This window comes from Pipra filicauda, unplaced genomic scaffold (assembly GCF_003945595.2).
Source record: "Pipra filicauda isolate LSUMZ 115617 unplaced genomic scaffold, ASM394559v2 scaffold50_size3627746_pilon, whole genome shotgun sequence".
Classification (NCBI taxonomy): domain Eukaryota; kingdom Metazoa; phylum Chordata; class Aves; order Passeriformes; family Pipridae; genus Pipra; species Pipra filicauda.
The window spans coordinates 1,164,966-1,186,879 of NW_024104654.1; the positions used below are offsets into that span (position 1 = coordinate 1,164,966).

The 21,914-nt window shown below is 35.8% G+C and overlaps 1 protein-coding gene across 7 annotated transcripts in view; it reads right to left on the reverse strand.

Annotated features, from left to right (window-relative positions):
* Positions 1 to 21,914, reverse strand: part of FRY (FRY microtubule binding protein) — a 207,861-nt gene that overhangs the window by 54,428 nt on the left and 131,519 nt on the right. For all 7 annotated transcript variants that reach the window (XM_039386873.1, XM_027728918.2, XM_027728919.2 and 4 more), the window contains 14 exons: positions 21,516 to 21,640; positions 21,270 to 21,327; positions 19,367 to 19,458; positions 18,993 to 19,165; positions 16,901 to 17,061; positions 15,947 to 16,057; positions 14,420 to 14,574; positions 12,156 to 12,255; positions 11,684 to 11,855; positions 9,728 to 9,984; positions 7,713 to 7,859; positions 3,761 to 3,929; positions 3,289 to 3,379; positions 842 to 924 (listed from right to left, as the gene is read on the reverse strand). In XM_039386873.1, coding sequence (XP_039242807.1) covers positions 842 to 924; positions 3,289 to 3,379; positions 3,761 to 3,929; positions 7,713 to 7,859; positions 9,728 to 9,984; positions 11,684 to 11,855; positions 12,156 to 12,255; positions 14,420 to 14,574; positions 15,947 to 16,057; positions 16,901 to 17,061; positions 18,993 to 19,165; positions 19,367 to 19,458; positions 21,270 to 21,327; positions 21,516 to 21,640 — 1,894 coding nt within the window. The remainder of the gene's footprint in view (positions 1 to 841; positions 925 to 3,288; positions 3,380 to 3,760; positions 3,930 to 7,712; positions 7,860 to 9,727; positions 9,985 to 11,683; positions 11,856 to 12,155; positions 12,256 to 14,419; positions 14,575 to 15,946; positions 16,058 to 16,900; positions 17,062 to 18,992; positions 19,166 to 19,366; positions 19,459 to 21,269; positions 21,328 to 21,515; positions 21,641 to 21,914) is intronic.

Consider the following 21,914-nt stretch of genomic DNA (forward strand, 5'->3'; position numbering starts at 1 on the left):
ATCTTTACTTCTTATGTCAAAATACTGTTCCAAAATGCTGTCTGTAGCACCAAACCAAGATATTATGGCCTATATATTATTTGACCTGGCTTTAACAAGCCAGAGATGAAAGTCAATAACAAGGTCTTGCCTTATTTACATTCGGTTAGGGCCTAACTGAAATCTCTAAATTGCCTTCTTTACAATTCAATCAAAAAATGAAGCCAAGCAATCCAACTCATAAATTTTACACTGTTGTTCAATAGTTGACACTGTTTTTCTTTGGAATATCTGCTGAGCACCAAGTGTCTATTTATAGTCCATTTTGCAGAAATACATATAGAACAACAAGAGTGCTCAGGAGCCCTATCTCAATCTGTTCACTAGTACACATTTGCACAGTGTAGCCAGAAACTAGTTGCAGAGGGCATATAAAAGCTAAAGAGGAGATAAGATCTCATATTTGGAAATTCCTGAATCTCTTTTCATGCTCTTGTAACAGCACTTGATTTGGAGGGATATACTGGCAAATGACACAATTCAAAGCACTTGATATAATGCTCTTAGTTGGCTTTGCCGTGTACAAAAGGCTCAATGTGCTACTGTCCAGAGGATTCTTTGCTGCTGCCTTTTGTGAAGTTCTCTGGCCTTCAAATAGGTTTGACTGAGCCCAGATTAAACAAAGTAAACTAATTAAATGAGGTGTGAAGGTAAAATAAGGACACTCCCTGTATGGTAAAGCTACATTTGTTACATTTCTATTTATAAAGAATTTAAACAGAGAGCCTCCGCCAGACATCAGAATGTTTTCCTCTCCCACCAAAACACCAGAAATTTCATCAAATTGAATAATAAAACTTACTTTTGTCATCATCGTAAGATCCTCCGGAGCTATTACTGTACCTTGATTCTAGTCGGGTATGTGCTCTGATTACATTACTGAACCTTCAAATACAAGGAAAAAATCTTCATTATAAACATAGACTGACATCAAACATCTGGACTATATGCTTACTCTAAAAACAGAAAAAGCATTTCCTTAAGTATGCACTTTTATACAGGAGTTGACAGCTGCGCTTTTACACAAGAGTAGATAGCAATGTGAATACAATGCTGTTTCTTTCCACGAAAGATTTTGCAGTCAGTTTCTGAGAAGTTCTAACAGCTTTTAAAATTTAGCAAAGGGAAATTCTTATGCTGCAAACACGTGGTTTTCTTGAAGCAAGAAACTGCTAAGGCTGAACTGAATCCACAGCTAGTATTTTGTCACAGATCATGTTCATGGGTAAAATTCTCCCAACTTGCTAAAGCAGTAACTGACTGGATAGTCCAAAGCCAAACCCACACCAGGTATCAAGCAGGAAAAGCTTCAGTAGATCCCCTTCCCACAGGAGAATCCAGCAACTGCCAGAGCAGACCTAATAGAGAAGTTAAGGGCTATGAGAGCCAGAACAAACTGCTCACAGCTGTCCTCAAATCTGCCACAGATCTTTTACTTTTTGCCAGCTAACTTTTATTTGTGATCTCCTTTGACTTCCTCCACCTTGTGCTGTCAGGGTAACTAGGCCTGAAGTGGAGCGAGAGGAGCCATACTGAGGTCTCCACACACTAGTGATGATCTAAAAACATCACCACTTCTGCAAAGCTAGGAAACTAATTACAAATAACCATATGTCAAATGAAACAAAACTGAAGGTTTTCTAGACAACATTCAATTCAATTTTTTACCAATGTGCATACATCTTAGTGCAGGGTATTTCACTATACATCGATGTATTACACTGTTTCTGAAGCACGTCTGTCTCGTAAGGACACAATAAATTCCTTGTGTGAGTTACAAAAATGCATAATTAGGCATCTTAATACACGATATTCTATCTATGACCTTCATTATTTCATATGTCTTGATGCATGAAGTCAATATTAATGGACATTCTAAGACTGACACATTGTTTTTGAAATGCAGATGCACTTACAGCTTCCAGTTTCTTTGGTAACATAAATATCAGCAATGAATTCAGGTAAATTATTTTCCATTTTTTTCTGAGGTGTCTTTCAGCAGGAACCAGAATGCCAGAACTTTGTAATTTTCCTTTCATTTTTATCATATGGTCTCTGATAAATCTGAATGCTAAGAACGTTTTTGGAGTCACATTTAAAACTTACATAAGACAAGAAACCCTGAAAACACAGTTAGATTGAAAGTACAGTAGGAGATGTTTGCTCAACTTGCCTGAAAATCAACTAAATAAAAATCTAACTTAAAACTATATAGCCATAAAATTTAGCTAAAGAATAATAAAAAAATAATTCAGAGGAAAAATGTTTTTATTTTCCTTTCTAGTGCATATGCTGAAAACATCATTCACAGTAAAATCTGCTTTATTATCAATTTGAAACCTTACTTAGTACTGAGTGCTATTTTTTACTGACATTTAAATTAGCAGACACATAAAACTAACCTGACAAAATGCTACTCATGTTTGTAACATGTAAAAGGCAAGTAATTAAAAAGGTTCTGAAGTATAGAAAGGTTTGCCCACATAATTGTCTCTGTGCTCGGAGCCTATGGAAGGTGAGTTGGACCACTGAAGTGATACTAGTGACTATTAGCAACAACAGATTAATGTAATACTAATGCACTTACTGATGAATGCTATTATAAGCCGTTCGAAGTTCTCTTACAAAACTAAGAGGGTTTCTGTGAGAGAAACAATATATATGTCTGTGCTCGAGGATCTGACGACCCTTAGGCTTTGCATTTATTCATTCATCATTTTTCAGTATGTATCATAAGAAGCCAAAGTCTAAATTGAATATATGATTTCTAAGCAAAGTATTTTACATAGCTTTCCTCTGTAAGATATTTTATCCAGACAAAAGAGGTGTCCTTGTGGTCATGGATACAAAACTGCAAACTAAATTTTATTCACTGTCCATGAAATCGAAAGGTGTGATCAAAACTGATTTTTCATAAAGATTTGAGCAGTCACTATTTGATACACACTTTTGATTTTCTTTTTCCTTTGTAGATAATCCCTAAAAACCCATGATCTACTTAGCATGATTCAATCAATGTAGGTTCAACAGTTGTTTCTTTACAATGTATTATTAAACAACAGTCAGGAACTAGAATCCTGTGAATAGGTTTTTTAAAAAAACTTATACATACTAGGATGTATCACCATTTAGGATCAGCTTGAGCATCACAGTTACTCACAATACAATGCAGACTTTTATTCAACATCTCACCCTTAGCCTAGGAAAACACATACATTTTGGAGAAAAAAACAAACCCAAACCACAAACCTTTCATCAGTCTCTTTCACCATTCTGTTCTCCTCCGCATCAGGAAAACTATCTTGGCCAGCTACAACAGTGTTACTGCTAGAGGTGGTTCCTGTGTATGAGATGTCAGTAAGAACACCTGTTACACACAGCGGACATTATTTGCAAAGCAATAAAAGACCATAACTTAAAGGGTTTTTTAGCAGCTACAGTCAAAGTGATCATCCTGCAAGTACTTGCACATATGAATGAACACTGTCACCTCTACAAACTAGGACCTGCTTGCATGGCTGAATGGTGTAAAGTTTATATGCTTTGAGGAGTAGATTAACGTAGTAATGTTCTTCCGCTCCTTAAACTATGCTCATTCCAAAGTGACATAACCTATTGTTTTTCAAGAATTTGGCAAAAACTAACAAGGGTAAATATGGGGTTGGTTCTTAAGCATATTTGGCTACTGCAGAGCGTAACAGAAAACACATTGAGGTCATACCAGAAGCTGCAGCTGAGGCTTTGTTGCTGGCAGCAAAACGGTAAAATGGAGGATTATCGCAGTGTTGGACTATCGGGTTCACTGGGTCGGTTTGCTGCAGCTCAAAAAGAAGCTCTTCCATTGTCTGAATAGTGTTATTGCGACACAGATATATAGCAACCTTTTTTATCTAGAGAAAAAGACAACAGTTATTAAATTCTGACTAAAGTGAATTTCCAAAGAAACCAATAAATGTTACACTGCAGTACTGAAAGGATCCAGAATGCAAGTGTTGCTCCTGGACAGATATCAAAACCACATACAGTTCACACAGAAATAAAGCTTTTCACCTTGACATCAACATCATTTTTCCAGCAGAGTCAATCTGTGATCTAATTACCTCAAAGTTTTTGCTTACCATTCACAATGAGCTGTTTAGGTATATAACTATATAACATACACATCTACAAAACTATAGCTGTAGCCACAAACAATAAGCCAGGCTCTAAGTAGCTACTTATATCTGTAAGCAAAGTAATAGCAAATGGAAGAAAGGCAGAGCAATTATGTACACAGACTTCATGTATCTGGATTTGAAAAATCTGAGAGTATCATTAACAGAAATTCTGGAAATTTCTATAAATCTTTTAACAAGACCTCAAAAGTTATTGTATGCATTGCAACAATAAGGGCTGTTGAGATACTGAGATCAAAATAGGCTGAATTCTTGAGGAAGAAAACCCTGATGGCTATTAAAAGCAGACACTCTCTCCAACTCAAACCCATTTGATTCACTAAGTGCTGGAGCTCGTGGACCATATGGGGAAGCATCCCTCTGTGCTTGCCTGCTTGTTTTTAAAGATGGTCCTAAATAGATGCTTATAGGGGAGCTAAAATACTGGACTGAACTGCCTGTTGGCCTCACCAAGTATAACTGTTCTTATACTCTTAAATACTTCCATTAAAATAACTTCCTAATTGCTTAATTTTCCTCTTTCTCTCTCTCTTTTTTTTTTTTTTTTTTTGCCTAAACTAGAGAAAATGCACATATTCCATGTCTCTTTTACTCTACTGTGCTAAAAATTTCCCAGGGACTTTCTAGATACAAATCCATCTCCTTTCTGAGGCTCATTTCTGGTTGGGTTCACAGTGCCCTTTTCAGCTTCTCTCACCCCTGAAGGGGTCACACTAAGTCTTTGCTGAAGAAGTTTCTGAACTATAAATATTCTAAGAAATCTTTCAGTACATAATGTGAAAGAATGGACTGCTCAGCAATTTGTACTGGGGCACTGGGAAAAAATTCTTAAAGGAAACATAAGAGACAAAGCAATTAATTTAGTTGATGAAGAAAAAGATTAAAAATAAAGTGAGTCAGGCATGCTTTTGGCTTGAACCCATACAGGCAGAACAGATGGCTGAAGGCACAAAGCAGCTGGTGACTGCCTTGGGGTACAGGGGGCTCCAAAAGGAGATGGGTAAACTGGCAATCTTGCAACTCTGTGGTCTTTTGAGCCCAGGTGACCTGCATAAACTGTCCAAATGATCTTTATTTGCTAGCATTATCTAGCAATCTGTATCTGTTATCTAATGGATAACATGGTAATGGAAGACACAAGTTTATGGTATCAGCAGTCTTGTGTAGTTAGCAGACTTAGGTATGATTTCTTATCTGTAAACTCCAGGGCATTAGCAAAACATTGAGCAGATGTGTGTGATAAGCCCAGTGTATTTTCCTACTCCAGACAAAGCTATCAGTGAAGGGGTGACTCATAGGCACAGTCAGGCTTCCTACGGAAGCTGAAATTTTTTTCAGATTTTGCAAAATATGAGAATCAGACTTTTAACTCAACATCACAAAACACGGACTAACTGTGTGGCAGAAAACACAGGAACCTTGTCACCTGCCGCCATCAATGAAGACCTGAGTGTCTTGTTAACAGCCACTGGAAGCCTGGGAGGGAGGCCAGAAAAGTCCCACAGGCAAAACAGGAGATGCTGAGCAGATGAAGCTGGATATGCCAAAACAGATTGCTCTACTGTCCTGGAGGAGGACAGAGCTGTGAGAGCCAAGATGTTGAGGCAAGGAAAGAATTTGAAGAAAGAAGTGCTCTGGGTAGGAGGGGGTTTGAGGTTGGCTGCTCAGAGCTGTGGGATGGCAACAGTTTTGGAAAAAGGAGGTGCTGAAAGCTTTGGGTTGGCAAGTATCTAGAGGGGAGGATAACGTATGTGAGGGGCTCCTGGGCAAGACACGACAGGGTTAGCAGGCACCAGCCTGCTATTTAGGAGTCAGGCTACAAATTTAGGTGTTAGACATACACTCAGCACAGGACTACTCCTTCCTCTTAGAAAACTGCCCCTATTCCTTTTGTAAGCTGACAGAAATTTAACAACCCTCATTTTGTGTCTTATCTCTGTGCTTTCCACTTGTTCTCTGCCAACACAGCTCCTCCTGATGGAGACTACCTTTGGGCCTAATGCCAAGTCTGTCACAGAGTGTAGGATCAGTCAGGTTGGAAAGAACCTGGGAGGTCTCTCGTCTAACCTCCTGTTCAAAGCATGGTCAACACTGAATGGAGAGCCTCTGTCACAACTGATGGAAAGATCTTAATTACCCTCAAGATATTTGGGATCAATCCCTTTGTCTTCCTCTCATACAAACCTTGAGCTTGTTCTTACATCAACTCCACTGTCAAATTTTTCCTCTTTTGATTAGTGAGGTATATACATACACTGATTTGAGACTATAGAACAGTAAACTCTACAAATAAAAGGAAACAAACAGGATGCCTATGGTACAATAACAACATCTTGAAAATTTGTATGGGCTTCCATATTTTCTTTATTTCATTATGTATAGCAGTCATCTTAAGCACTTTAAGCAAACTATTATTTCAGCAACTCTAAATGAAGTATGTTTATGAGGATTTTTAGACAAGTTTCATCCCATTAATAGAATTTTGAATGTAATTCAGGGAAATCAATAGAAAGAGGCTAACTTATAAAACAGCATATTGTAATTGTGCTGGAAAATTTACTAAATTTAGATTCTGTTTCACCCAGCAACTGAGCAATAGGGAACATGGGAATGGAACCATCCTGCTTTTCTCAGACAGCCCTCATTTTATTTTAACTGGAATAACAACAATATCCAACACAGTTTGAGTTGCATATTACAGGAACCATTATATAATTTATGACAGCCATCCAAAGGCAGAAGTTGATATGGTAAGGAGCTTATAAAGGTTAACTATCTTCTTTCTCTTCAGATGTCCCACAGAAAGCCTTACTTGGTTACAGGAGAACAGAATGCATCACTTTCTTAAAATTGCATGCTTTTCTGAAAGAACAGCTAAATATTTACAACAAATAAGCTAATAAGACCATAGCATGTTATGTCCCATTCATGATACAACATTCATTGTTTAATAGACTTTCAAAATTTAACTAATAGCTTTGTAAACTAATTGATTACTGAGAAAAAATATAAGCATTTAGTATTTTTACTTCTCTTCATTTTCCATGCAAGTTATTTAATCACAGAAACAGCCATTCTGTCTTTTTAATAAAAAATTAAATATATATATACAAATTGCATATTTTTATGAAAGTCTGTAATGGAAAAATATCTCTAATATTTTTCTCAATTCATTCGGGCAATTTATGACCCCCGTCTCTGCTACTGTCCCCATACACTGACATGCAAAGTTGCTCTTTGCTTGGAAGAAGCCCAGTTCCTACTTGACATAAGGTGTGCTCCACTGCTGAAGACTGAGATTTGAAGTACTCAATTCCTGTCTTTAATTTCAGTTTTTTGGCTCTTTTATTCCTGACATTTAATTTTGTACAATGTGCTAAGCAATATGTTAATATTTCTTATTTTTGATACATAAATCAATTTTCTGCAGGTGATAGTTGTTTTCTTTATTAAAATCTACATAAACAACAGCAAACAAAATAAAGTGCAAACACTTACATAAGGTAAGAGGATGGTATCACTGCTAACACCACACAAACTAATGAGAAACTGCAGCGTTATCCTAAGGTTGTTACTCCATTTTTCATTGTTGGCCAAAGCATTCCAGACATTTTCCATCTCCGGTCCGGGAATTTCATCTCCATACTGTAAAGAATCATAAGCATACATTTCTTGAAATACACAGACTTCCAGACTAAAGCATGCTCTTTTAGAGCATTTTCTAATGCAAAACCTACAGTCAAATGATGTAAAAAGTTACAAAACATTATTTTCAAAATCTATCTGACAGACTTCAGAGTATAAATTCTATTTAATAGCATTTAGGTTCCGATCCACAGAAGGACTTAAATCACAAAAAAAAAGAAAAAAAAATTCTTAAGGAATATAAATTCAAAAAGTGAAAACCAAGCAGTTTATTAAGTTTCATCTTTAGAGTTGTCAAGTAACCAAAGTTCTGCATGTTTGTGCTAAGTGCTTCAGTCTTCACAGTAGTTGACAATTGGGAACCTCTCCTCCCAGTAAATCCTATCAGAATTAAGCATTTAATGGGCTTTTGCTTTCACATTGGAAATGAACAGTTTTTACTCTCTTTTGCAATACACAGTTATAGAAATTACTCCCTTTTGTCCAGTCTATCAAATATTTAGTGCACACATCCAGTTATGTGGGAGTCTAGAATTGAAGCTGTTCTGTTTCCTATGTAAAATTTTTGCCTCCCACTTTGAGAAGTCTGTTTTAACCACTGCCCAGGCTGACATTCTACTAGCAGAGGAGATGCAATCTCCAGGTCATGCTATCCTACTGAAAATGATACAATACATATTAGCTACATCTACACTGTCACTGATATCTACATCTACTGTCATCTACACTGACACTTCCAGGTGCCAGTCCCTTTGTCACAGCCTCAAAACCAGGTCAAACCATATGGTTTGAAGCAAGCATACTTAATCACTCTGGAACCAAGACTTTGTGTGGTTTTGGAAGCAATTTACTCCAAGGACTGCTGCTGACAGGCAGTCAGGATGGGACTGCATCACACTTGTTTTCAACCCATAAAACTCCACTAACAATATCCTAGAGACTCCATACCATCAGATTATTCAAAGCCACTATCGTGCCCTGCATATGCAATGGATACCAAAAAAATATGCTGGTGGGCTGAAGCGCAGTCCCCACATTACTTCAGATGTGGTCATATGACAAAACACACACAAAATAATTGTTATGTTTTCCTTAGAGGCCCTCAGCATGAGGCAAGATTCAGAATCAACTGCTATGTAGTGTGGAACAGTCTGCTTGAGAGAGGATTAACCCTGAGCAGGTTAGGAAATATGAACCACTCTGTCTCATATGACATAGGTACCAGGCATTTCTTTCTAGAGTTTATGTATTTAGCAGTTTAGATGCATCTACTAAATCTGGTAGAAGCAGTGCCAGAGAAGGCATTGCACACTAGTAGGGCAGCCTGCAACTCACCAAAGAGAAGGTAAAAATGGATTCTCAGTATCTTCTCCAACAGCTCCTTGGAGGCATTTTACATTAAAAAGTTACTGGACAAAAGGTCCCTGGTCCTTTATCAGGACCTGTGATGTAAAATACTTTCCGTTATGCAAAAAAAATGCTTTAACCAGCACTTTAGAAATTTATACTCATTTTACCCTTTTCCCTTTTCTAAAAAACATGTAAGTGTTTCCTAGAAAGTACAAGAGTTTCAGTAGGACAAATTCCAGGTGCTTATTCTCACCCCCAAATAAACTTTCATCTGCTGCCTTACACATTAACCCAGGAGGTGATATATGAGGGAACTGAACTTAGAACCCCCATTAGTACTCCTTAATGCTCTCACTATTAAGGTGGGCTTTTTTCAAAGGATGAAACACTCTTTGTCCATGTTTAGAAAGAGAACAGTTTTAGCATTGTCCTTAATAAAACTCTTCCAGTGCAAAATTATTGGTATTGGAGGAAAGGGTTTTACAGGTTGGTTTCTTAGTTTGATTTGCTTTTTTTACCTTGGCTGTCATATACATGAGATTATTAAGGACTAGTGAGGTGGCCTCAGGTGAGCCCCAGCCATTGCCTTTTAGTCCGCCTGTGACTGCTATTTCCCCATCCTTGTCCTTCAGTTCATCTTCTGGAGTGGTAGGACTCGAACCAGGGAGGAGCAGTCTGTTGTCTACAAGTTCAATATTATGAAGCCATGGTAGCAGATACGCAAGCATGATCTGTCTTCCATTTGGATGTGTAGTTGGAAATCGCTGGCTTACCTCTAAAATAGTAAGAGTTGAAAAGGACAACATATTAATTTAAGGAGGAAATCTTAAAAACACTGTTTAAATCACATTTCTGATGTTTGTAAGACTACCTGATGTTTTTTACCTTGCACACCACTAGCATACAAAACCATGTATTTGAGCTTCCTGAAGAGAAACATTGCTTTAATATTCCACAACAGCAAGCAACTGGTCAGGTCTTCTGTCCAAAATAACTAACATAGTCTAAGCTTAGACACAGAAAGTCACCCCTTTTTACTGTGCCATATTATGTATTAAGTGAAGTGGATGTCAATAAAAAGGAAAAAGGGTAATTAAATTACTGGTGGTTATTCTAGAATTCCAAGAACTTCTAGAGAATTAGAATTAACGTACAAAAGTGTTCTGCAGAATTGCAGATGTCCCATTGGCCTCCAGGTTTCCAATCTATAGTTTAAATATTAAGGCATTTATTATACCAAGTTTACAAAAGCCATCTTGCATATATTGGGGTCTTATTTCCTATGGGAAGGCCTATAAAATTCAGTTGGCTGTCAGTCCAGGAGTGCTTGTATACAGCACTTTTATACAGTATATAAAAAAAGAACTGACACTGTAAGGTAAAGGGATTTGGAAAATCTGGGATAAGAAATACAGCTTCCTGCCAAAGTGAACCACATTATCTCTCTTTACCAGAATTCTTCTGTAAAATCAGTACAGTAAACATTTCCTTTCTTTAACTGCTGCCTGGATTTTAAAAATCTTGAAGACACATACTGTTGTATACAGAAAGGGTCTCGGATTGTATAGGAGAGTTTTTTTAAATGATACGGTCACTACAGCAACATGAATAGATGATAACAGTACTAATGAACAACATTTGCTTAAGGATAAATGAGCCATCAGAATTTCCTTACATCAGCTATTTATAACTCATGGTATCTTGGGCACTGAGAAATGGATGATGTGTCTTTACCCTCCCTCCAGCCCCTACAGACTTAGTAAAAAAAACATAAATGGATTTTAAGAGCCAGTAAGAATTCCCATGATTACAGACATTTTTGTTCTGTTACTTAAAAACTAGAGTCATACATTAGATTAATGAAAACAGACAGATATGTCTCAAAACATCATTGTTCCCAGGAATGGTCTCAGAGTGGGCATATTCTGAATTGTGCTCTTGTAGGTCTCATTCTTTAACATTTTTCTCAGTAACTCTGAAAAAAGGTATTTCTGATAAAATTAAAATAATGCTGAGACATGCTTATATGGCAAATAACAGAAGGTAGAGATCACTTAAGAGTCATTCAAATAATTGGTAAAACTGGACACAGGCAATCAATCTGCCCAAAATTAAAGTCATGTTTATATAAAATGAAGAATTATATCCTCACAAGCATCATCTCTATAAATGCATGCATAAGAGGAATCACGAGAACCCATTATAGTAGAGTTTGCCAATGTCATTTTAACTCATTCAGGGCACCTGTAATTTCAAAATTACCCTAAGATCTCATAAGTGGAACAGAATCCCCAAACAGGGTTTCTGTATTTTGCATAAGTACTTCTAGGAAATATATATTGTATTCCTAAATCTGAACCAGAATAAAAACAGGTCAAGTTACATTTATAAACAGAACTGTGGTTCAACATGGTAGCGGTATATCATTTGTACAAACGTGTAAAGCAGATAATATGTCAAATAAATACAGGTACCTGAAAAAAGTGGAAGGGTAAGTTCAGGATACATCCTTGCTAGTTCATATGAAAGAAGGGCAAGTGAGACACTGTAAAGAGGTGGCAGTGGACCATGCGTCCCATACAAGATACTGCCTGGTCTTTGCTCAGCTACCTTTTTTGAATAAACGAAAAGCTTTGATTCAAGGATCTATAAAAGACAAAAAAAAAAAAAAAGGAAATGAGACAAAACTTCATTAATTCACAAAATGTCAGCATTTCAAGTTTAGCTATCAGAGAACATTCTATATGCTTCACAGTATACTCTCCAAATATGAAAGACACCATAACATTCATTTTTATATAAATATTCCCATAAGTATTTATAGCCAAGACAAAACTGATTGTTTATTTTCAAAACAAAACTAAAATGCAAATAAACAGTGCTTTATAAGAATTTCTCAAAACAACCTCCAAAGATAGGAGGACAAAAAAAGTAGCTGATACGTGCCTGCATAAGTTGCATGGAAATTTCATAAATCTCTCTGTTGGTGTCAGATGCCTTGAACAGCACCAAGTTTAAAAGCGTCACTATATCAAAAGGATAGTTCCTAGAAGAATAAACAGTACATTTTTGTGAATGTTGGTGAGGAATGCAGATTATATTCACTCTACTTTACTATGGAATATGGTCTAAAGAAAATGTCATCTTTCTTTTCTCTGTTCTACCATCAGAATATGTGAAAGGGAGCTGTTATGAATACATGCTGCTTGATCAAAGGGCCATCTGGAGAATGGGAAGAAAGAAAGGATTATTTGTAATTACCTTAGACTAATGCTTAGGAATGCATTGAGTTATCCGCAGTGAGAAAGGCAATACCTGTGTCTATAACTGTCAATTTATTTTAATTTATGACATAAACTGTTAACAGAACAGGCCAACACCCATGAAATAAAACGGGTAGCATGAAAACTTCCAGTGATAAAGTACTTCTCTAGACAAGCTGCAATTAAAACAATCCCTCTGGACAAAAGACGATATCTCTGACATGAATATTTTGAGGTGTTAGACAATTCTATCAAAATTGTTTCCAAACATTAAACATGAACTGATTGAAAAAGTCTGCTATCTATAAAGTCAACTTCAATGGTAGGGTTAAACATATCAAAGTGTTAACTTAATGAAAATATTGACAGAAGAAGAATTCCCATGTCACAGCATCTGGATTTTCACTAAAATAATTTTCCTTTTTCTCCTGTTGATTCGTAAATGCACCTGATTCCATTGTGAACCATCAATTTCTCATCCTAGATGTCAGCTCCTGGATGGCTGCAGAATGCCTACTTGGACTTTTTAATATGGCAGATACGTGTGTGGCATGGGACATTCTTGGTAATTCCAAACTAGCTGCAATCCATGCTCTACACCTGTCTCTTTGACCTTCAACTAAGTTTAAAAAGTAAATTTAAAAAAAGAAAAGAAGGGAAGTAGTTTTTATGTAGAAAGTCAGACAGGCATCATCAATGAGATACATTACTGCTCATTTTACTAGTAGTTTACATTTTGATAGATGATAGAGGAAGAACTATTAACAGCTTTCAAATATTAATAAAAATTCTCAACTTGCTTCTATAGAAATAGGACTTTCCCTTCAAGCTAAATCATGCAAATCATACTCTCAATTTTTACTGTAATATGGGAAATTACAGTAATATTTTATTGTAAGTATGGGAAAGATTAATTTTAGGACACAGTGGCATAAGTAACACAATGTGAGGAAAAAAGACTGGCTTAAAACCTGATATTTTTCTGTGTTTCTAAAATAAAAAGCATCCCCTAACATAATTGAATTTGCAAACACAAAAATCCATTCATATTTTAAAAATCTCAGTATAATGCAGTCTCTAGTCTATTTGCTCTTGTAAGAACAGAAGAATTCTGCAGATAATTCTAAAATATTTGATTTGTTTTGATTTGCTATGTGCCAAGTATTTCTGTATTGAACTATGATGATCAGATATCTTGCCAAATTATTTTTGTAGAGAGTAAATTTTCAGACGTATTTTAATTAGATGCAAATTACTGCATTATTGAATTTCTCTATAAATTTTGTCTTAAAAAAATTAAAAAAGGATAGATTTTTATGAAGGCCTGACACAAAAGCAATATTTCTATTCATGTCTTCTTGTAGCTCGTGCTTGTTCTGCATTTGCAGTAATGATACCAGCTGACAGAAAAGTAACTAAACAAATCAACTGAAAGTCAGAAAAAGAACATGACTTTGTAGATAACAAGAAGTCAAAATAATGACTTTAAAGCTATTAACATTTAAAACATTTTTTTCCTTTTATAAATTAAATTAAAAACCATGCCAAATCTTTTGAAACCAGATTTACGACCTTGGCCTTATTAGCCACCAGCGTGCTTGTAACAAATGTGGATAGAGCCTTTCCCAAATCTTTGTTTGTGAAGCCTAGCCATTGGGGGGGGGGGGGGGGGATGAAGATTTATGACCTACATTCATGTGGCTATTTTCTATCTTCCTGAGCAAAACAGCATCAAAACAACACAGATTTCAAATGTATATACAGTAAGAACATCTTCTACCAAACACATCACTTTGTTTTCAGACTCATGAAAATAAAGTGTTACAGTCCCCAAGAATTGTTTGAGAAGATATAACATAAGAGTATGACCAAGAAGCCTTTACAACAGAAGCTGAACCTCCAGTTTTCTTTACATTTGAAAGCATAGATTAATAGATTAATTAATACCTGCTTCCACACACAGTTGCAATGGCTTTGAAACATCCAGAGGCAAGCTGGTACGATCCCGTATAACATCGATCTATAGCCCAGTTGAAGAGATTGATTTGATCAGGATTCAGTTCTAGCAGGAGGACTACAACTTCACAACCAAGCTGATGAACCTGAGCAAATGTTGAAACATGATTAATGGGCTCAGATATGCTCATTCTCTAAATTGTTTAGAGTGACATAGGCAAAATGGGGACAACTGAGAATTCAAACACATAAAAAGAAATCACAAAATTTGTAATAAATTTATTTTAGGGCAGAGTTGAAATGTGACTCAGGTTTCAATACTCCTCACTTGAAATAAAATTCTATGTACAAAGATTACATGAATGAAATAAATTTTCCAAAATTAATATAAAGTTTCCAAAGTACAGCACAGAAAAAAGCAGAGTCTTTGGAAAATCTACGACATTTGATAGGTGTTCTTGGGCAACTTACACTTATATTGATTAACTGACTTAACCGACTTCCTAATTCCTGAGAATTTCACAGTGACACGCCTTCATATTTATTCTTCTTTTGACTAATGCAGAAGCAAGGTAGACAAAGAAAGATACCTTTTGCAAGCCCGGGGGTACGAAACTTGTACGTTTAATCCAACTACACCATACAATCTAACAACTCTCCATAAGGACCTTGTGTCACTTTATCCTACTACCATCACTGCTACAAACACAATACAAGTAAGGTTTGGATTGTATAGGATAGTACTGGAACACTAAACACTAATGCCTATTAATATTTTGTCACTAAGTGTAGCTATGTACTTGTAAAGACTGCAAATGATCCTCATTGTTAATGGACAAGGTAGGATCCTGCTCATCTAAATCTGAACTAGTTGTACAGGCAATGTGGTTTAGTTACAATCCTTCATTACAGGGATTAATCATGAACTGATTAGCTTAGGGGAAAGAAATTTGACCTATTTATCCTAATCAACTACCTATACTAACCTATATCCTCTAGCTGCTTCACACACATTTAGGTTTTGCTGTTTGCCTTTTTTAGCAATCACAGTCGTGTGCTGGTATGAGACTTTTAGGGAGAACAGCAGATCAAAGTGCAAGATACCGCAAAGAGAAAGATTGTTCTCTCTCTCTCCACTTGATGTAAATCTCCAATCTACTCCTTGTTAATCAAAAAGACAGTTCGATTAGATATAAATGCAGAATTATGACTGTGTAGTTACTAAGTCAAAGCCCATCTTCACAGAAATGGAGGAGAAAATGGCAAGAATAATCTATTACATGTTCTTTAAAAAGAAAAAAAACACCTTTCCTTTTCTGAATAATTTTTTCATCACTTATTTGCAAGACCTAACCCACACAGCTTTCACTAAGATTTGTTTCATCAGCATCTATGTTACCAAGCAGTAACAGATTTTTAGAATGCATACAGTCATAGTTCTTACAGTCACAAACTCTTTAGTCACCCAGTACAGACATTAAAGTTATTCATCAGTGTTGTATTTTGGTGAGTACTTACACGTAAATCTTGACAAGCCAGAATGTTATCAAGCCATTTGTAAAGATATCCATCAGGGGAAAGACCAACATTATCAAACACAGGTCCACAGCAGAGCACTGCTGACATGGCCTAGAAACAAACGAAACTTTAGTTGCCCAAAAAAGTAACATAATGCACCTTTCAGAATTATTTTAGCTCAGATCCAGGCTGACAGGACTGCCACTTGTTTTCCATTTTGAGGGAACTATAGTGAAAATGGTAACAGATGACTTTGCTAGAATCCAATAATTATGTTGCTATAGGTGGTATTGGATTCAAGATCACGCTCAGTTTAAGCATTTTGGAGGGAATACTATTGCCCAGCTTCCCAAGATACATTTTGTCATTTTACCCAGTCTTCACAAATCAAGCTACAAAAGCAGTTAAAATATACTCAGATGTTTCAATATGTTTCTGCAAAAATTAAAACTGTTTTACAGGAAGTGAGGCAGCTTATATAAGTACATAAGCTATTTCTTTCCCAGCTTATTTATGCCGGGGAGTTACAACTAGTTTTGTCACAAAAGTATATCATTACTGGACATGTCACCAGGCAAGTATGGGAGAAAGTCCTGAGACGTACACTGGTATAGATTCAGTATGCTGAGATACTGAATTTGGTACTACATTTAATTTCAGAGCCTAAGATCCTCTTGCTGAATCTGATAATCTGTTAATGAACAGCTAAGTAAAATTTGAAAATGCCTTCTGGTTTTGAAAATAGTTAGCCTTGAAAAGTGTTGACAAAGAAAAAAATAGATAACTTCAGTGTTATACTCTATGATACCACTGTACATACACATATGAGCGTACAAGTTTGCATTGAATATGCCAATTCAAATTTCTGTGAAATAAAAGGAAATAAACCCCACAACTGCTTGCATTTTGACTGAAAAACTGCTGTTACCGATTTGGACAGCGAAACTTTATTACCTTTAATGCACAATACTGGTATCTTGTAATCTGATGATTTCTATCACTGTAACGGTCCAGTGGTGTGAACATAATACTGAAAGGCCCTGCCCACTGACTGAATAAGATGAACAGGTGATGCCTCAAGCTCTGCTGAGGGAAGAGAAATCTCCTGTGGTGAACTAAGTGAACAGAAACAGAAACAGTTGTGACTTGTTAATATTGAATATACATTCATGTGGCATAATGATATCAAATGAATATCAAATTTCTACAAAAAGGGAGGTTTTTTATATGTTCAATATACACTTACTCCAAAGTATCCAAGCTCCTTTAAAAATCTAATGAAGGGAGTAAGATGCATCTTATTTCTAAGAGCCTTCAGTTCTGAATTAATGGGTAGTTATACAAACATGTACATCTGACTTTAGAAAAGCGTGCAAGAATCTAATTATAAAATCAGCGGTTTCACTGCCTTTGCATTCCTTTCATGGTAAATATTTACTTGTTTTTTCCAATCCTTTAAATGCAAGCCTAAACAATACATACATCTTATTCTAATACACTAATAGGTAGGGACAATAAATAGAAGAAACCTGGTGCCTGCTTACGACAAAGATGTGGTATATGTTCTGAACAGCCAAATTACCTGAGCAAGTGAAAAAATATCTATGAATTCTTAACCACATGGAGGAAAAAAAAGAGAATTCTTTTAAAGAATAGTTTTAAGTCCCCTCAGCAAAACATGATGTCAGAGGCCCTGCTATGTTTATTGAAGAGACTGGCAAACTGCTACTAGCCAATTATTTTTCACGTGGAAACTGTGGTGGAGGCCAATAAAGTTTAACTAAACAATACTTATGCAAATCAGCATGAACAACGGCTAAAAGTGATAGATCTTGACATGATAAACATTTGTTTGCTAGGAGCTGTTATGGCTTTGTTAGTTATTGATACATTTTAAAGCTGTCTTGTTAGTAGAAATATATCTCTGAATTACTGAAATGCACTAAGTTCTTACTGTAGTCTCTCAAAGCATACAACATGACTTTCATTGTGGAAAATTCATACAACACGCAGTCATCGGTCATGCGCCTTGTAGAACGTCAGAATGAATGCAAAGAGGAAGGGCTTTAAAAAATAAGGGCTCGTGGCAAAGTAACTACTAAAGAAAACTGTATTGGTAATGAACATCATGTAGAAGAGAAATAAAGAAATTCAGTATTCTGTTTGCTGTTGGTAGCTAAGAACTTGACATCATTCAGTTCAAAGAGATTATTTTAGAGAGTAACAGGGATGAAATTTTTTCTTTATTTTGTTCAACTATTATATATTTTCTATGCAACTATACAACTTTGAAAAAATTTACATATTGGAAACTTACATGAAAGCATTTGTACATTATTTATTCCCTCACTTTCCTCTTTTGAATTCCTTTGTATTTGTTGCTACCAATGCTGCTATGTCTTGTCATAGATGATCTGGACATAATGATCTTAGACAGACTGAGTAAGCTGCAGACCTCATCGTTCAGTAATTACATGGAGGCCATTAAAGCAGAGGTGGTTTTTTCTTCTTTGCTAATGGAATTACATTATATTTCTGAAGTGATCTTGCAATATATAAAAAGCATGAATTCAACAGTAGAAATCTTGGTGATACAACTGGACTCAGGTAACATGGTCTCAACACCTTGTGCAAGTTTTTCACTACATTTAATACTGTACATTTTCTGCACCTACCTATATTCTTCAATGCCTGTCAGAGTTTATAAAGTCTGGCAATCAAGTCAGAGGGAAGAAAATAAGGCCTTATTTCAAAGAAATCTGGAGTCATTAAGGGTCACAGACAATTTCTTAGCTGGGCTTTTAAAGAGTTGATTATTATAACTGACTATTACAAGCTTCATCAAGCTTTACTGTTCTTGTTTTTTTTAATTTAACTCTTAGTAGACTTTTGAACACATTTTTGTCTACATTTTCCTTAACATTCGTTACATGACAATTCACAAGCAGTAAAAAAGCATAGAAAAAAAGAAGAAATAAAAAATTACTTCTACAATATCTATATTAAATGCAATTTTATAGTATGTTGAGACAATTCAGCACCATACCTGGAACACACTGAATCAAGTTGGCAATCATTGCACTGAAATGTGCTCTCATATCCTTAAGGATTTCAACTTCTTTATCATTTTCAGCCTCCAAAAGCATGCGAGTCAGATCAACGTACTCTAAGAACAAGGCTCCAAGGGCTAACGTATCTCTTTCTAAGGCTCCATTTGTACTAGCATAAAGGAAAGTTGTACATTAATATAGAGTAACAGTGTAGTTATACTACAGTTTTTTGAAGAAATGCAGAATAATCTTTCCGTATCTGACAGACTACACAATTCTTCAAAGAACATACCAACATAATCTCAGTGTGGAAAACAGTGAAAATTATTTCACTTAAAAGATCAATATTTTTGATGAGTGATAGTCCTACCTGTCACTTATAACACCAGCATCAGCAAGTAGTTCAAAAATTCGCAGTAACTGCAGTCTTAGTAGATCTCGGCGTTCTCGACGTTTCTTGTTCTTGGAAATTAAAATAACAACCATTTTTATATGCCTAGGTGTATACACTAAAAATTAGCAGCTTCAGAAATATCAGTACAGTAGTGAGATTTAGGAATTCCAGTTCAAGAATTTTCTTCCTGAAGGAGTTCGTGTGCTTTTGGATATTTCACCAAAACACTCTGCTTAATGCACCAACAAAGAACTGAGTACAATCAATATTTTGTCTTTGGAACGATTATTGAAAAAAATTGTTAACATCTACCTTAGTATTTACTGAAAATGTGGAAATGAAATAATGAAATACTGGATAAAAAATAACTAATATTCAAGGTTCATATGCCAAAACCCATGCTATCTTCAGGTAACAGGGATGCTGATGCTAACTTAATGTCATCTAGTTTCAGTGCTGAAAGCACTGTAAAGTGCAGAACGTGTATCCACACCCCAGGGAGATATTTTAGCCATTAGCCATGCTTGAAATGGAAATGCTGCAGTGACATGATCACCCATATTCAAGTTAGCTCCTAGCAGACACCACTCCAGTAGACTCTTGGGTATGTTGACTGCAGAGGTTATACACACAGTTAATGTACTCCTCCCATAGGACAGGACTGCATGATTGTTAACTGGTTCATTGTATCTCTTTGTCTTCTAGAAAGCTGTCCTTTCTGTCTTCTATCTTGCATGGAAAGATGTGAATGCAACAAGGCCTGTTCTTTGCTGAAAGGCTACATTGACTTGTTTGCATCCTGCATCTCCAGTAAGCAAAAAAAAACACATGAAGGTCAAAAAGCTGCTATTGCACTCAAAGAAATTTGCAACCGGAACAAGAAAAACTCAGACAAAGCTCAGATTTTCCTCTTCAAAACATAAGAATGAGTCAGATCAGAGGCTTATCTCATGTAGGGCTCTGGCTCTGCCTATGGCCAGCAGTAGATGCACGGGAGAAGAAAACGATGCTTTCCCTGGTATTCTGACCCGGAACTTGCAGTCTGCAGCATCCTAGCCAATGGTTTCATTCAAATCATTATGCCATTTGATTTGTCCTATTCAGAGCCCTGTTTTTATCTTGTTACACCTTAAAGGTTCCAGGAAGCACATGTAGGGATAAAAGCAGTTTTACTGTAACAGTATTTACCCGACACAGATGCCTCCTGCAATAGTGTCAGAGGCGATCTGGCAAGCTCCTTGCCAGCGCCCACAGAGCGGAACTTGTGTAATGTTCATTTTGGTTTACCCCTGCAGTTCTTGGCCATGCTGGTAATTCTCTTCCTAGTCATAGCATATGTCAGTTCAAGGACATTATTTCTGGTGTGTTGGATACCTGCCTGTTGACATGGAGACAGGCCATGTTCTCTACAGTTACATGACCCATACACTCACTCCTGGGTTTACTGGTGACACTGTTTGCAGGAAGGTGGCCCATTTCTTCACATTAGGAACTACACAGGAATTAACACTGTAGCCTCTTGTTCTCATATTCCTCTGTTTTGTATCTCAACTCTGCTACGAAATGTGCTTTTAGCCCAGCTCTGTTACTGAAAGTGAATTTCTAACATAATTAAGTTTCATATCATAAGGTTTCATATTTGACAGGAAATTTTAACTCAGAATGGAGTTCTACATTGTACATTTTATAGAATTTAAATTAACTAAGTTTTAATGGAATTATTTTAAATTATACAATTAATAAAATTCTTGTTGCACACAGAACTTAACTTGTTATTTAGTACAAAAGAGTATATTTGTATTTCAAACAGATAGAATTACTATTTTTAAATGGATTTGTCAGTTTAAACAAACTAGTACATTTCATTTTTGCAACTAACCTCTGGCCTTCTTTCTAGGGCTTCTTTCATTAGTGGGTGAAGTTCTTCTACTAATTCCCTAAATTAAAAAACAAAAATATTTGTTAAAAAAATTTAGTGTACTTTCAAAAGATTCAATATTTTATTCAATATATAAAAACAAATGTCTAAAGTGCAAATAAAAATTTGAATATGTTTAAATTACAACAAAAATAAAGCATTTTGATTAGAGACAAATAATTGAGAATATGATAAAAGGGGAAGTACCTGAAAACAAGGGAATTTGTTCTTCCAAATCCTAATACAAGTGATTCTGTTATTTCTATGCTTTCAAGTCTCATCAAAGGAACTAATTGCTTCAGTAAGACTCCAACAGATGGAGTTCCAATAGCCTAAAATATATTTAGAAATTACTGAAATTTAATTGTCAGGATATCAATAATAAGTAAATACAATTTTTATTTTTTTTACAAACATACATTGTCCAAGAATCAATATGTATTTTAAAAACATGTTGAAATGATTTTACTATTATGGATATCAATACAGCAGTCTAACTGGATGTCTGCCTCTTCATAATCATCTCAATAAGGCCTAACAAATTAATACATCTGGGAAATCTCTTTGCTTTAGTTCAGATTATTGTAATTTACTTAATTGTTGCTT